Source organism: Pan troglodytes, chromosome 2 (genome assembly GCF_028858775.2).
Source record: "Pan troglodytes isolate AG18354 chromosome 2, NHGRI_mPanTro3-v2.0_pri, whole genome shotgun sequence".
Classification (NCBI taxonomy): Eukaryota; Metazoa; Chordata; class Mammalia; order Primates; family Hominidae; genus Pan; species Pan troglodytes.
In genome coordinates, this window is record NC_086015.1 from 37529994 (window position 1) to 37544365 (window position 14372).

Consider the following 14372-nt stretch of genomic DNA (forward strand, 5'->3'; position numbering starts at 1 on the left):
GATATATAGCTCCTCTAGGCAATTTATCACTTAAAAATAACAATGACCTGCTTGGGCAACATGGTGAAACTTCATCTCTACAAAAAATACCAAAAATCAGCCAGTTGTGCTGGTATATGCCTGCAGTCCCAGCTACTCGGGAAGCTGAGGTGGGAAGATCACTGGAACCGGGAGGCTGAGGCTGCAGTGAGCTGTGATCACACCACTGCACTCCAGCCTGGGTGACAGAGTGAGATCCTGATTCAACAAACAAACAACCCCCCCAAAACAATGATTTCTTATCTTCATTAGTTATTTTAAAAAATCAAATTCTTATTGCTAAATGAAAAGTGAAAATAAGATTGCTAAACTCTACGTAGAAAACTAAAAGTGAAGTGAAGGAGAAAACAAAATTAAATAAATTATTTCCTAGAGCTGGCCTGTTTTAGGTGAAAGGTCATGATATCACTGTTTAATTCATTTAATAGAAAAAAATATGCTTGCATCTCGATCAGGTATTACCCTGAATGTCAAGGCAAATGTTCAAGAAAATCATTAATAAGGCTACATTTTACACAATGGTTACATGTTTCATGAAATAAAATAATGGAATAATACTTTACCAGCCAGGTAACTTACCTCCTTATGAGGATCTTTATGTGCTTCCAATGTTTTCATGACAGTCAATTCTGCATAGTTTTTAAATCTTGCTGGTTGATGCCTTAGGATTTCTCTTAAAACCTTTAATGCCAAAGCCCTGATTGTAGGCTAAGAAGAAACATTTAAATGTTTTTAATATTTTGGGTTGTAGATAATCTTTAACATTTTCAATTTTTGTAACTTAAGGGTCTTAATATTGGGGGAGGAGTTGTAGATAACTGCATAAAGTATGCGGTATACTACGTAATTAAGTTTTCTTATCTCTAATTGAAAATTTATATTATACTTATTTTATTTGCAAGAAATCAAGAACTACATTCAGACTATAAAAAGAAGTTTTGGAGCTGGGCACGGTGGCTCATGCCAGTAATCCCAGCTCTTTGGAAGGCTGAGGTGGGTGGATCACTTGAGGTCAGGAGTTCAAGACCAGCCTGGCCAACATGGTGAAACCCCATCTCTACCAAAAACACAAAATTAGCCGGGGGTGGTGGCACGTGCTTATAATCCCAGCTACTCAGGAGGCTGAGGCAGGAGAATCACTGGAGCCTGGGAGATGGAGGTTGCAGTGAGCTGAGATCACACCACTGCATTCCAGCCTGGGCTTGAGAATGAGTGAGATTATTCCTCAAAATAAATAAATAAATAAATAAATAAATAAAAGTTGCTCCTGAACAACTAATCTAAATATGTAAAACAAGTAACATGTACTTTTCTATAAGAATTCAGCCTGCGACCTTTCATTTTTCCTGTTAATTGTTCAAAATTGTTGAGCTACTTGGTTTAGAAGAAAAAGTACTTCACAGTGAAAAGTTCATGCAGAAAGAAGCAGCAGAAGAGATTCATTCTCCCAATTGCTAAATCCGTGTAGCATCAGATTAACAGGCAATGTAAAAGAGACAGGAAGGAAAGGCTACTGTTTACATATTTTGCCATTTACCTCTTTATCTCCAAGCGTTTCAAGCAATAAAAGCAATATTGTTTTGAAGTGTTCATCCCAAACACTAAAAGATTCTTCCTGTGTCAGTTTCATAAGTTCATAGAGGGCAATTTTTCTTTCTTCTACGCGCTCATTATGGTTAGACAGCTCCTTCAACAACTCTGCAACTAGGTCAGAATGATCTAGGGAAAGATCTGTCAAAAGGACATGGTATTAGTTCTGTAACTTTACAGGGTGACTCTCACAAGTATGGGGATAACAACTTTATATGATGAAACACAGATATAACCATCATGTTTGCTGTAAAAAAGACAAAGAAAAAAGACACTAAGTAACCTTCTTTTCAATTTTGTCATTCCCAAAACACTGGTGCTATCTTAAAACTTTGTATAATAAAAATACACAAAAGTGAGACCAGTATAATGAACCCTTATATTCCCATCACCCAGATTTAACAGTTTTTAAGATTTTACCATTCTTACGTCATCTTTGTCCCCCCTTCCCTTTTATCTGAAGTATTTCTAGCAAATCCCATATATGTCATTTCCTCTTTATATACTTCAGTATGTATTTCTATGGTTTCATGCCAGGAGGCTTAAGTGGCTTTTAGTGATGATAAAAACGACCACTGGATTTAGGTAGTGACAATCTAATCTCACCATTGTAAACTTCTCCATAAATCATCCCCCTTTTTTTTCTGAGACAGGGTTTCACTTTGTCGCCAAGGCTGGAGTGTAGTGGTGTGATCATGGCTCATTGCAGTCTCCACCTCCCAGGCTCAATTGATCCTCCCAACTTAAGCCTCCTGAGTAGGTGGGACTACAGGTGTGTACCTACACACCCAGCTAATTTTTGTGGAGACGGGGTTTCGCCATGTTGTCCAGGCCAGTCTGGAACTCCTGGGCTCAAGTGATTTACTGGCCTCCCAAAGTGTTGGGATTATAGGCATGAGCCACCATGCCCAGACTATCAATCTTTTAACCAAAGGTTTCAGTCACTGATTGTTGTTGAATCAGTTATTTTAATATGAGTTAAAAATGGTGATTATCTAATCATACCACTCCTTCCATGGGGTAGAATTCTTCTGTAGAGAATAACTTTATCAACTAGACCTATTCTGATTATCCTGAAATACAGTTTTATAGAAAAGGCAGAACAGATTCTTAATATAGTTCTCTTTAAATTTTAGCATCAAGAATTGGGCCCAGTGGTTACCAAGGAGTTTTGATTTGTTTTTGCCTTCTTTTTAAAAGCATAATTACAAACTCATGGATTTTATAACCATGAAAAGTCACTCACTGCTTATTTTTAAACAACTTATCAGACAGTGCTTTAAATCATTTTTGTAGGAATAACAGTTAAATCTAAGAATCCACATTTGAATGTAACAAAATACCAGAGTTCCTCTTAAATTTTTTTATGATCAAATACACTATAAATTCAGACCTTGAGGGATTTCAGCAGGTAGTGCCCTGGGCTTGGGCCATAGACTAATTTCCTTCCCATCTCTCTGGAATGAAACAACCACAGAGCACGCTGCAGACCAATATAACACTATTGCTGGTTTTAACAAGAACTATTGCCAGCAGGATGAATGTGTCTCTATAAACCCCACAAAAAATCACTCCCGGAAAGTTACAACTTATCAGACTTTCAAAGATGTTAAAGGATCATTCTAAGAGTGTCTTTTATTTCAGCTGGATGAATGGGATTCACAAGAAAATGCTTTTCACGGTAGTCAGTTATCTTTTCCATGAAAGTAAGCTTTGTAATTACTCTAGCAGATAATTAGAAATGACCTGACATATAATGATCTGGACAGATGACTGGCAGAAAAATAATTTCTTCCAGAGAAAGCACAGATTGTTACAAAACTGAATTATCTATATGAATGAGATAATCCAAAGTTGCTGAATTTTTCCTCTTCTGACAGAGAGCAGCACCATGGTCAAGTGAAAAGAACATAGGCTTTGTAGTCTCATTAAATCTCTGCTTCTTATACTCTGTGATTGGAGCAGTTTCCTAATTATTGCCAAGGTGCAGTTTTATTATCAGTAAAATGGGAAAATAGCATCTGCCTCCTAGGGTCATGGTGAGCACTTGGGCCTAGAATACAGTAAGATCATTAATATTAATTTTCCTGTGTCCTTCTGACAAATACTGACACAATTACAATTCTGATAATATTTTTGTGGCAGTGCTCAAGAAGTACAAAATAGTCTTTCAGGTTGGCAAACTTTTATATGAATCTTTCCTGAATAACTGCACTATCCTCACTAGAGGTAATATTCTAGAATATTATAGTTCCTAGTAAACTTTACAAAGGTTATCAGTGGCTTTTTTTGGACTTGTTAACTTTGATAAATGTGTGTGCCCGATTGTAATGTGGGCAGAAACACTGGGTGAGAGACATAATCAATAGGTATCAGATATTGAAATAATTTCTATAAAAGTTATAGAAATTCTGACTTGAATAATTATCTTTTGCTAAATTTTAGATTTTAAAAACAAAAAAGGAGGAGAAAGTGCATGGGGGAAGAGAATAAAAGAAAAATCAGAACAGAAATAGAGAACAATTTAAAAAAGAATAATGTTAACAACGTTCATAATAAAATAATGTCAAACAGGGTGTTGCTCATCTCAACATTAAAAATGAAAATAGATAATAAATGAAAACAACTGCCATACAAAGCATGGGACTACTACTGCTTTAGTTTTTTTTCTTTTTTCTTTTCTTTGTTCTACAGTAGTTTAACTGAGGGCTTATCCATCTTCAAAGAATGTTTACTCAACATAAAATGGCTGCCTATGTTTCAGAAGTAAATCACACATTAGACTATGATGAAGTAGTGTTCCCAAGCTCAAAAATACTATACCCAATTTAGATTTCAGTTATAGATTCCAAAAATGTCTTCCTTTACCAAATATAAAATATGTGATCCTTAGTAAAGGAGAAGAGAATTACAGAACAAGGGAGTGATCCTGATAAACTGTCATAATTTTGGCTTTATGATATTTTTGATATGTTCTCTCTCTCTTTTCTTTTTTTCTGAGACAGAGTCTTGCTCTGTCACCCAGGCTGGAGTGCACTGGCGTGATCTTGGCTCGCAGCAACCTCCACCTCCAAGGTTCAAGCCATTCTCGTGCCTTAGCCTCCCAAGTAGCTGGAATTACAGGCACCTGCTACCACGCCCAGCTAATTTTTGTTAGAGATGGGGTTTCATCATATTGGCCAGGCTAGTCTCGAACTCCTGACCTCGGGTGATCTGCCTGCCTCGGCCTCCCAAAGTGTTGGGATTACAGGCGTGAGGCACTGCAGCTGGCTGATATATTGTCTCTTGACATGAGAAGTTGGTAAAAGTAATCAAAGAAATGCAAAGGATAATTTTTAAAAAGTTATCAAAATTATAAATGACCAGGCATTAGTACACAGATTCCCAAACAAACTATAAGGAGGGTATCCACTGGTGAATGTATCAGCTTTCAGCCCAGACAGGTAGGAAGGCTGTCCACATAGAGTGGTAATCAGGTGTAAGCTGTTGGAGCCAAAGTGGAATAAGAAGGGCATTCATGGTTTTGAGTGAGGATGGAATGGCAAAGCCTAGCAGGATGAGGAGTAGATCTGTGCAAGTAAGGAGGTAGTAGCAGAGATAGCAGAAAAACTGGTAGCGTACAGAGGACTGATCAAATTGGTAAACATATTAAAGATAACGAAAGCTAGGTTTCTGTCAGAAAAGTGGGTTATCAATCTGGAAATTAGAATTTCCTTGGTGCCAGAATGGAACTACTGGTGTAAAAACATGGTTTTTGATAGATATGGAAACAGAGATGTAAATCTCTACACACACACACACACACACACACACTCCCTAGCTCTGCCCACTGAGAGGTCTGGGGAGCAGTGACATATCACTAACAGTAAGTACATCTAGAGTCCAGATCTTAGCCTTTAAAATCATCTTCCCTTAATAGGAACAATGGATCCCTGGAGAAATGATTGATTCCAGGACTGAAGCACAGGGATAGTACAACAGTACCAGAATGCAAGGATGGGGACATGTTAGAAGAACAACAAAAGCCGGCTTGAATGGAACCCTGTTGGTCAAATCAAGGGCAATTTGAGCTTCAAAATAAATAAATAATGATTGTTATAATGGGAAACTATGAGTCCCTACTGTTACAAAAATGTATGTCAATTTTCTCAAATAAATTTTCTAGAATAGAAAATAAAAAATTTCCTAAATAAATGAATTCAAGTTTAATGATGAAAAGAATATGTAACCTGTTTAAAAATATTAGTATCTCCTGATAAAACACTTAATTACAAAAAGAAAAAGTAATTTCACAGTAAAGAAGTCTGGTAAGCCCCACCATAATCAAGAGATCAAAGTTAACATCACCAGTGATGGAGCACAGTGAAACCATGTGTTACTAGATACGGTGCAATGAAAAGAATGCACCATCACTTCTGCAATACTGATGCAAAGAATGTATAACCTGATTCTAATCATGAGAAAACATCAGACAAAACTACATTCAGAGAAATGCTACAAAATAACTTCAAAAGTGTCATGGTCATGAGAGCTAAGGAAAGACTGAACACTGGAGGAGAACACTGATGGAGACATGATGATTAAATGCAATGTGTGGTTCTGAAATGGATCCTTTAGCTGTAAGATATTATTGAGAGATTCTGGGAAGATGGTAGATTAGGAAGCACCAGGACTCTGTCTCCTCAACCAGACAACAGAATCTGTCTGATGTAACTATTTTGGAACTCTAGTCTACTGAAGGCTTAGAACTTCTAGGGAAAGTCTTGGATGGTAAAGTGTGGTTAATTTCTATCAATTTCAGCTCTCAGTACAGTAGCAACTACCCATTCCCCCCCCACCAGCCCCAGCCCCTTGACAGGCAGCTGTGCACATGTTGCTGGAGCAGCTTGCACACAGCTTGTGGGAATCAGGGCATGAAAAAAGAACCTTATCCTGCGGATACTGAGGACCTGTGCACTGTTGACTGCTGCTTTTTTTTTTCTTCCAAAGACCCTTTCCAAGTCCTAGTCACAGCTGCTTCTGATAACAGAGGTACAGACAAAGAGGCTGGCAGCCATTATTGTTGCACCTTTCCTCACTATTGCAAGCCCTTCCCCCTCTAGCTAAAGTGACTTTCAGGGGCTTAAAGGTCCTGCCCCTCCTTTTTCATTTTTCTCTTTTTCCTTTTTGGGAGCCAGACATTAAAGACCAGCATATTCAAAAACAACTGCATACACATGGAGAGTTAGAAAGTGACAATGGATGCCCAGAAAAAGGTACAGGCTCAGAAAGGATCTGAGAAGACTTTAAGTTTATACCTCAGGCTGAGGCTGATCTTTGGCATAGAGAAAGCCTGCAACAATCAGAACCAGAATCAACAAGCAAAAATAACAAAAGCCACCAATCTCTGGGGTATTGAGAGAATCTGATTTCCAATGTAACCACATTATTAAGATTCAAATATCCAGTTTTCAACAAAAAAATCACAAGGCATATGAAGAACCAGGATAATACAGCATACTCAGAGAAAAAATAAATAATCAGAAACTGCCCTTGAAAAAGATCTGATGGCAGATCTACTAGACAAAGATTTTAAAATACCTGTCTTAAAGATGCTCTAAGAAGTTAAGATGTGTATAAATTCATGAAAATAACGTATGAACAAAATGGAAATATCAGTAAAGAGATAGAAAACCTAAAAAGAAACCAAAAAGAAATTCTGGAATTAAGAAGTATGGTAACTGAAATAAAAAATTCAATAGTGGCCGGGCGCAGTGGCTCACGCCTGTAATCCCAGCACTTTGGGAGGCTGAGGCGGGCGGATCACAAGGTCAGGAGATCGAGACCATCCTGGCTAACACGGTGAAACCCCGTCTCTACTAAAAACACACACACACAAAATTAGCCAGGTGTGGTGGTGGGCGCTTGTAGTCCCAGCTGCTGGGGAGGCTGAGACAGAAGAATGGCACGAACCCAGGAGGCGGAGCTTGCAGTGAGCTGAGATCGCGCCACTGCACTCCAGCCTGGGAGCCAGAGAGAGACTCCATCTCAAAAACAAAAAACAAATAAACAAAAAAATTCACTAGTGTAATTACTTAATAAGCGTATTTGAGCAGGCAAAAGAATTAGTGAGCAGAGCCTGAGGGATATGTGAGACATCATCGAGTGAACAAATCTACTCATTGTGGGAGTATCAGAAGAGAACAGAAAGACAGAAAAAATATTTGAAAAAACTATGGCTGAAAACCTCCAAAATTTGATGAAAGACATGAACATAAACATATAAGAAGCTCAATGAATTCCATGTAAAATGAACTCAAAGAGAGCCACATCAAGACACATGATAATCAAACTTTCAAAAGGCAAAGACAGAATCTTGCAAGCAGCAACAGATAAGTGACCAGTGACATAAAAAGGATCCTCAGTAAGATTATCAGCAGATTTCTCATTAGAAACGTTAGAGGTCAGAAGGTAGTAGGCTGATATATTCAAAGTGCTAAAAGAAAAAAACTGTTAACCAAGAATCCTACATCTGTCAAAACTGTCCTTCAAAAGCGAGGGAGAAATTAAAAGTACTCTAGACAGTAACTTGAAACCATATGAAGAAATACAGATCTCAATAAACGTAAATATATACATTGGCAATTATAAAAACTACTATTACTGTAAATAACAGACTGTAACTCCACTTTTTGTTTTCTACATAATCTAAGAGACTAATATAGTAAAAGACAGTTTATATTTCTGGAGACAATTGTAATAAAGACGTAATTTTATAATGCCAACAACTGAAAAGGGTGGGGTCAGAGCTGGAAAAGCACAGAGTTTTTGTATGTTATTGAAATTAAACTGGCATACATTTAAAGTAGCATTATAAATTTAGGATATTAAATGTAACCCCCACGGAAACAACCAAGAAAACAGCTATAAAATATACACTAAAGGAAATAAAAAATTTAAACATTTCACTACAAAACAACTAAACACAAAAGAAAGTAATGTAAAAAGTGACAGGCTATAAGGCATACAGAAAACAAATAGCAACATGACAGAAGTAAGTCCTTTCTTATCAGTAATTACTTTAAATGTAAACGAATTAAATCACCCAGTCAAAAGACAGAGATTAGCAGAATGGATGAAAAAGGACAGAAAGATATTCTATCCTTTTGCAAACAGTAATTACCATTTGCCTGGTATATCAATAGTAATAGTAATAGGTATATCAATAATAGTAAAACTATTACTATTTGCATGGTATATCAATGGTAATAGTAATAGGTATATCAATAAGTAATAGTCAGAGAGCAGGGGTGGCTATACTAATGTCAGACAAAATAGGCTGGGTGTGTTGGTGCACGCCTGTAATACTAGCACTTTGTGAGGCCAAAGGAGGCAGATCACTTATCACTTAAGCTCAGGAGTTTAAGACCAGACCAGGCAACACAGTGAAACCCCATCTCTACTAAAAATACATACAATTAGCCAGGCGTGGTGGCATGTGCCTATAATCCCAGCTACTAGGGAGGCTGAGGTGGGAGAATCCACCTGAGCCCACAAGTTGAGGCTGCAGTAAGCCATGATTGAGTCACTGCATTCCAGCCTGGGCAATGAAAGTGAGACCCTGTCTTAGGATAAAAAAAAGAAAAATAATAATAATCAGACAAAATAGACCTTAAGTGAAAAACAGGTTACAAAAGATAAAGGAGGAGGACATTATATATTAAAAAGATTCAATATGCATCAAGAATAAATAACAACTATAAACATGTATGCAGCTAATGACAGACCATCAAAATATATGAAGCAAAAACTGACAGAATTGAAGGGAAAAATAGTTTTACAATAATAGTTGGACTCTCACTATTGGATTCTCACTCTCAATAATGGATAGAACAAAGAGACAGAAGTAAGAAAACAGAGGACTTAATACAATAAAACAACTACATCCAACAGACATATATGGTGTACACAGGACATTTTCCAATATAGGTTATATGTTGGGACACAAAGTAAGTTTCAACAGATTTTAAAATATGGATATAAAACATAGTATCTTCTCCCACCACATGATGAAGTTACAAATCAGTAACAGAAGTAAAACTGGAAAATTCACAAGTTTGAGGAAATTAAACAACACACTCTTAATGGATCAAAGAAATTAGAGAAACTAGAATATAGAGAGACAACTGAATAAAAACAACTACATACCAAAACTTATGGAACACAGTGAAAACAGTGCTAAGGGGGAAATTTATAGCTATAAATGTGTTAACTTAAAAATGAGAAAGGATAAAGGGGCAAGATGGCTGACCAGAAGTAGCTAGTGTACATGGCTCTCACAGAGAGGAAGGGAAGGGGTGAGTAAACACACCTTCAACTCAAACATCCAGGTGCTCACAATGGGACTAATCAAGGAAACAACTTGACCCACAGAGAACAAAGAAAAGTAAGACAGGACAGCAGCCCACTAGAGAGCAACACCGAGCCAGGGGAACCTCCCCTGCCTAGGAAAGCGGTGAGTGAATATGTGACTCCAGGGACCATGCTTCTCCCACAGATCTCTGCAACCCTCAGGTCAGGAGATCTCCCTGTGAACCCACTCCACTAGCCTTCAGTCTGTCAGAACTATGTGGAGTCTTGGCAGAGGAGCCACTCAGGCATGCATGGAAACCCTGGAGCCTCAGATACTCGGGCTTTCAGGCAAAGGTAGCTACAGCTGTGGCAAAGTGGGAGGTTAGACCCCCGTACATAGCCTTAGGAAAGAGGCTGAATCTAGGGGGCTGAGCAGTGACAGCCTGCGGCCCCACTTCCACAGCACCTCACAAGATAAGACCCACTGGCTTGGAATTCCAGACAGCCACTGTTAACGGCACTGCACCTCCCTAAGAAGGAGCTCCTGGCGGGAGGGGCAGGCTGCCATCTTTGCTGTTTGGGTGACTTGGCTGATCCAGTCTTCCGGCTTTATAGAGTTTGATCTGACCAGGGGGCGGAAGGGATTCCTCCAGCATAGCTGCTCTACCAAAGCGTGGGCAGGCTGCTGCTGCTGCTTCTTTTTTTTTTTTTTTTTAATTTATAGCTGGGATTACAGGTGTGCACCACCATGCCCGGCTAATTTTTGTATTTTTAGTAAAGATGGGTTTTTACCATGTTGGCCAGGCTGGTCTTGAACTCCTGGTGTCAAGTGATCTGCCCTGCCTTGACCTCCCAAAGTGCTCAGATGTCATAATACACAGAGACTCAAAATAAAGGTATGGAGGAAAATCTACCAAGCAAATGTAAAACAAAAAATCAGAGGTTGCAATCCTAACTTCAGACAGAAGAGATTTCGAACCAACAAAGATCAAAAAAGACAAAGTAGGACATTATATAATGGAAAAGGGTTCAATTCAACAAGGAGACCTAAGTATCCTAAATATATATGCACGCAACACAGGAGCACACAGATTCATAAAGCAAGTTCTTAGAGATCTACAAAGAGACATAGATTCCCACACAGTAACAGCAGGAGACTTCAACACTCCACTGATAGTATTAGACAGATCATCAAGGCAGAAAATTAACAAAGATATTCAGGACTAAACTCAACATTGGACCAAATGGATCTGACAGACCTTTATAGAACTCTCCACCCCAAACCAACAGAATATACATTCTTCTCATCATCACATGGCACATACTCTAAAACTGCCCACATAATTGGATATAAAACAATCCTCAAGAAATGTAAAAGAACCAAAATCACACCAGACACAAGCTTGGACCACAGCACAATAAAAATAGAAGTCAAGACTATGAAAATTGCTCAAAAACATGCAATTATATGGAATTAAACAACACGCCCCTGAATTACTTTTGGGTAAATAATGAAATTAAGGCAGAAATCAAGAAGTTCTCTGAAAACAATGAGAACAAAGATACAAGACATTAGAATCTTTGAGATACAGCTATGGCAGTGTTAAGAGGTAAATTCATAGCACTAAATGCCAACATCAAAAAGTTAGATCTCAAAATAACAACCTAACTTCATAACTGAAAGAATTAGAGAAGGAAGAACAAATTAACCCCAATGTTAGCAGAAGACAAGAAATAAAAATCAGAGCTGAAATGAAAGAAATTGAGACACAAAACATCTTTCAAAAGATCAATGGATTCAGGAGTTGTTTTTGAAAAAATTAATAAAATAGATAGGCCACTAGCTAGACTAACAAAGAAGGAGAGAAGATCCAAATAAACACAATTAGAAATGATGAAGGGAATGTTACTACTGACTGCACAGGAATAAAAACCATCAGAAACTACTACGAACACCTCTATGCATATAAACTAGAAAACCTAGAAGAGACAGATAAATTCCTGGACACATACACCCTCCCAAAACTGATGCAGGAAGAAACTGATTCCCTGAACAGACTAATAACAAGCTCCAAAATTGAATCAGTAAAAAATAGCCTACCAATAATAATAATAAAGCACGGGATCCAATGAATTCACAGCTGAATTCTACCAGATGTACAAATAAAAGCTGGTACCATTCCTACAGAAACGATTCCAAAAAAGTGAGGAGGAAAGACTCCTTCACAACTCATTTTGAGGCCAGCATCACAGAATGATACCAAAACCTGGCAGAGTCTGGGTACTGTGGCTCACACCTGTAATCCCAGCACTTTGGGAGGCTGAGGCAGGCAGATCACCTGAGGTCAGGAGCTTGAGACCAGCCTGGCCAACATAGTTAAAACCCATCTTTACTAAAAACACAAAAAATTAGCCAGACGTGGTGGCATGCACCTGTAATCCCAGCTATTCAGGAGGCTGAGGCAGGAGAATTACTTGAACCCAGGAGGTGGAGGTTGCAGAGAGCCGAGATCATGCTGCTGCCCCCCAGCCTGGGTGACAGAGCGAGACTGTCTCAAAACAAAACAAAAAAAACACAACAACAAAAAAGAAAACTTCAGGCCAGTATCCTTGATGAACATCAATGCAAAATCCTCAAGAAAATACTGGCAAACCGAATCCAGCAGGACATCAAAAAGCTAATCCACCATGATCATGTAGGCCTCATCCCTAGATGCAACGCTGGCTCAACATTCACAAATCAATGAATGTGATTCATCACATATACAGAACTAAAGACAAAAACCACATGATTATTTCAATAGACACAAAAAAAGACTTGACAAAATTCAACACTGCTTCATGCTAAAAACTCTCAATAAGCTAGGTATTGAAGGAACATATCTCAAAATAATAAGAGCCATATATGACAAACCCACAGCAGCCAACATTATTCAAAATGGGCAAAAGCTGGAAGCAGTCCCCTTGAAAACTGGCACAAGACAAGGATGCCCTCTCTCAATACTTCTATTAAACATAGTTTTGGAAGTCCTAGCCAGAGCAATCAGGCAAGAGAAAGAAATAAAGGGCTTCCAGGTCAGGCATGGTGGCTCACATCTGTAATCCCAGCATTTTGGGATGCCGAGATGGGTGGCTCACTTGAGGTCAGGAATTTGAGACCAGCCTGGCCAACATGGTGAAACCCCATCTCTACTAAAAATACAAAAATCAGCCTGGAGTGGTGGTGTGTGCCTGTAGTCCCAGCTACTTGGGAGGTTGAGGCAGGAGAATTGCTTGAACCCAGGAGGCAGAGGTTGCTGTGAGCCAAGATTGCGCCACAGCACGCCAGCCTGGGTGACAGAGCAAGACTGCATCTCGAAAGAAAGAAAGAAAGAAAGAAAGAAAGAAAGAAAGAAAGAAAGAAAGAAAGAAACAAAGAAGGAAAGAAAGAAAGGAAGAAAGAAAGAGAGAAAGAAAGAGAGATCGATAGACAGATAAAGGGCGTCCAAACATGAAGAGAAAGTCAAACTATCTCTGTTTGCAGACAACATCATTTTATATTTAGAAAACCCCATAGTCTCAGCCCAAAAGCTCCTCAAGCTGATAAACAACTTCAGCTAAGTTTCAGGATATAAAATCAACATACGAAAATCACTAGCATTCCTATACACTAACAACAGCCAAACCAAGAGTCAAATCAGAAAGGCAATCCCATTCACAACTGCCATAAAAAGAATAAAATACCTAGGAATATAGCTAACCAGAGAAGTGAAAGAGCTCTACAATGAGAATTACAAAACACTGCTCAAAGAAATCAGAGAAGACACAAACAAATGTTAAAACATCCCAGCTCATGGATAGGAAGAATCAACATCATTAAAATGACTATTCTGCCCAAAGCAATGTACAGATTCAATGCTATTCCTATCAAACTACCAACGACATTCTTCACAGAACTTGAAAAACCTATTTTAAAATTCATATGGAACCAAAAAAGAGCCCAAATAGCAAAGGCAAGCCTAGGCAAAAAGAACAAAGCTAGAGGCATCACGTTGCCTGATTTCAGACTATACTACAAGGATACAGTAACCAAAACAGCATGGTACTAGCACAAAAACAGGCACATAGACCACAGAACAGAATAGAGAGCCTAGAAATTAGACTGCAAATCTGTGAGCCATTTTACATTCATATTTGAGGAGCCATTTTTCTATCAAAGTTTTTAAAAATTTTTAAACTTTTTTGTTAAAACCTAAGACACAAACACACACATTAGTCTAGTCCTACACAGGGTCAAGATCAACTTCACTGTCTTCCACCTCCACATCTTGTCCCACTGAAAGATCTTCAAGGGTAATAACATGCATGGGGCTGTTATTTCCTATGACAACAATGCCTTCTTGTGGAATACCTCCTGAAGGACCCGAATGAGG

The 14372-nt window shown here is 38.4% G+C and overlaps 1 protein-coding gene across 50 annotated transcripts in view; it reads right to left on the reverse strand.

Moving 5' to 3' along the window:
* The window catches only part of CLASP2 (cytoplasmic linker associated protein 2), a 221376-nt gene that overhangs the window by 19317 nt on the left and 187687 nt on the right, over positions 1 to 14372 (reverse strand). For all 50 annotated transcript variants that reach the window (XM_024355363.3, XM_054681601.2, XM_054681602.2 and 47 more), the window contains 2 exons: positions 1577 to 1770; positions 619 to 747 (listed from right to left, as the gene is read on the reverse strand). In XM_024355363.3, the coding sequence (XP_024211131.1) occupies positions 619 to 747; positions 1577 to 1770 (323 nt within the window). The remainder of the gene's footprint in view (positions 1 to 618; positions 748 to 1576; positions 1771 to 14372) is intronic.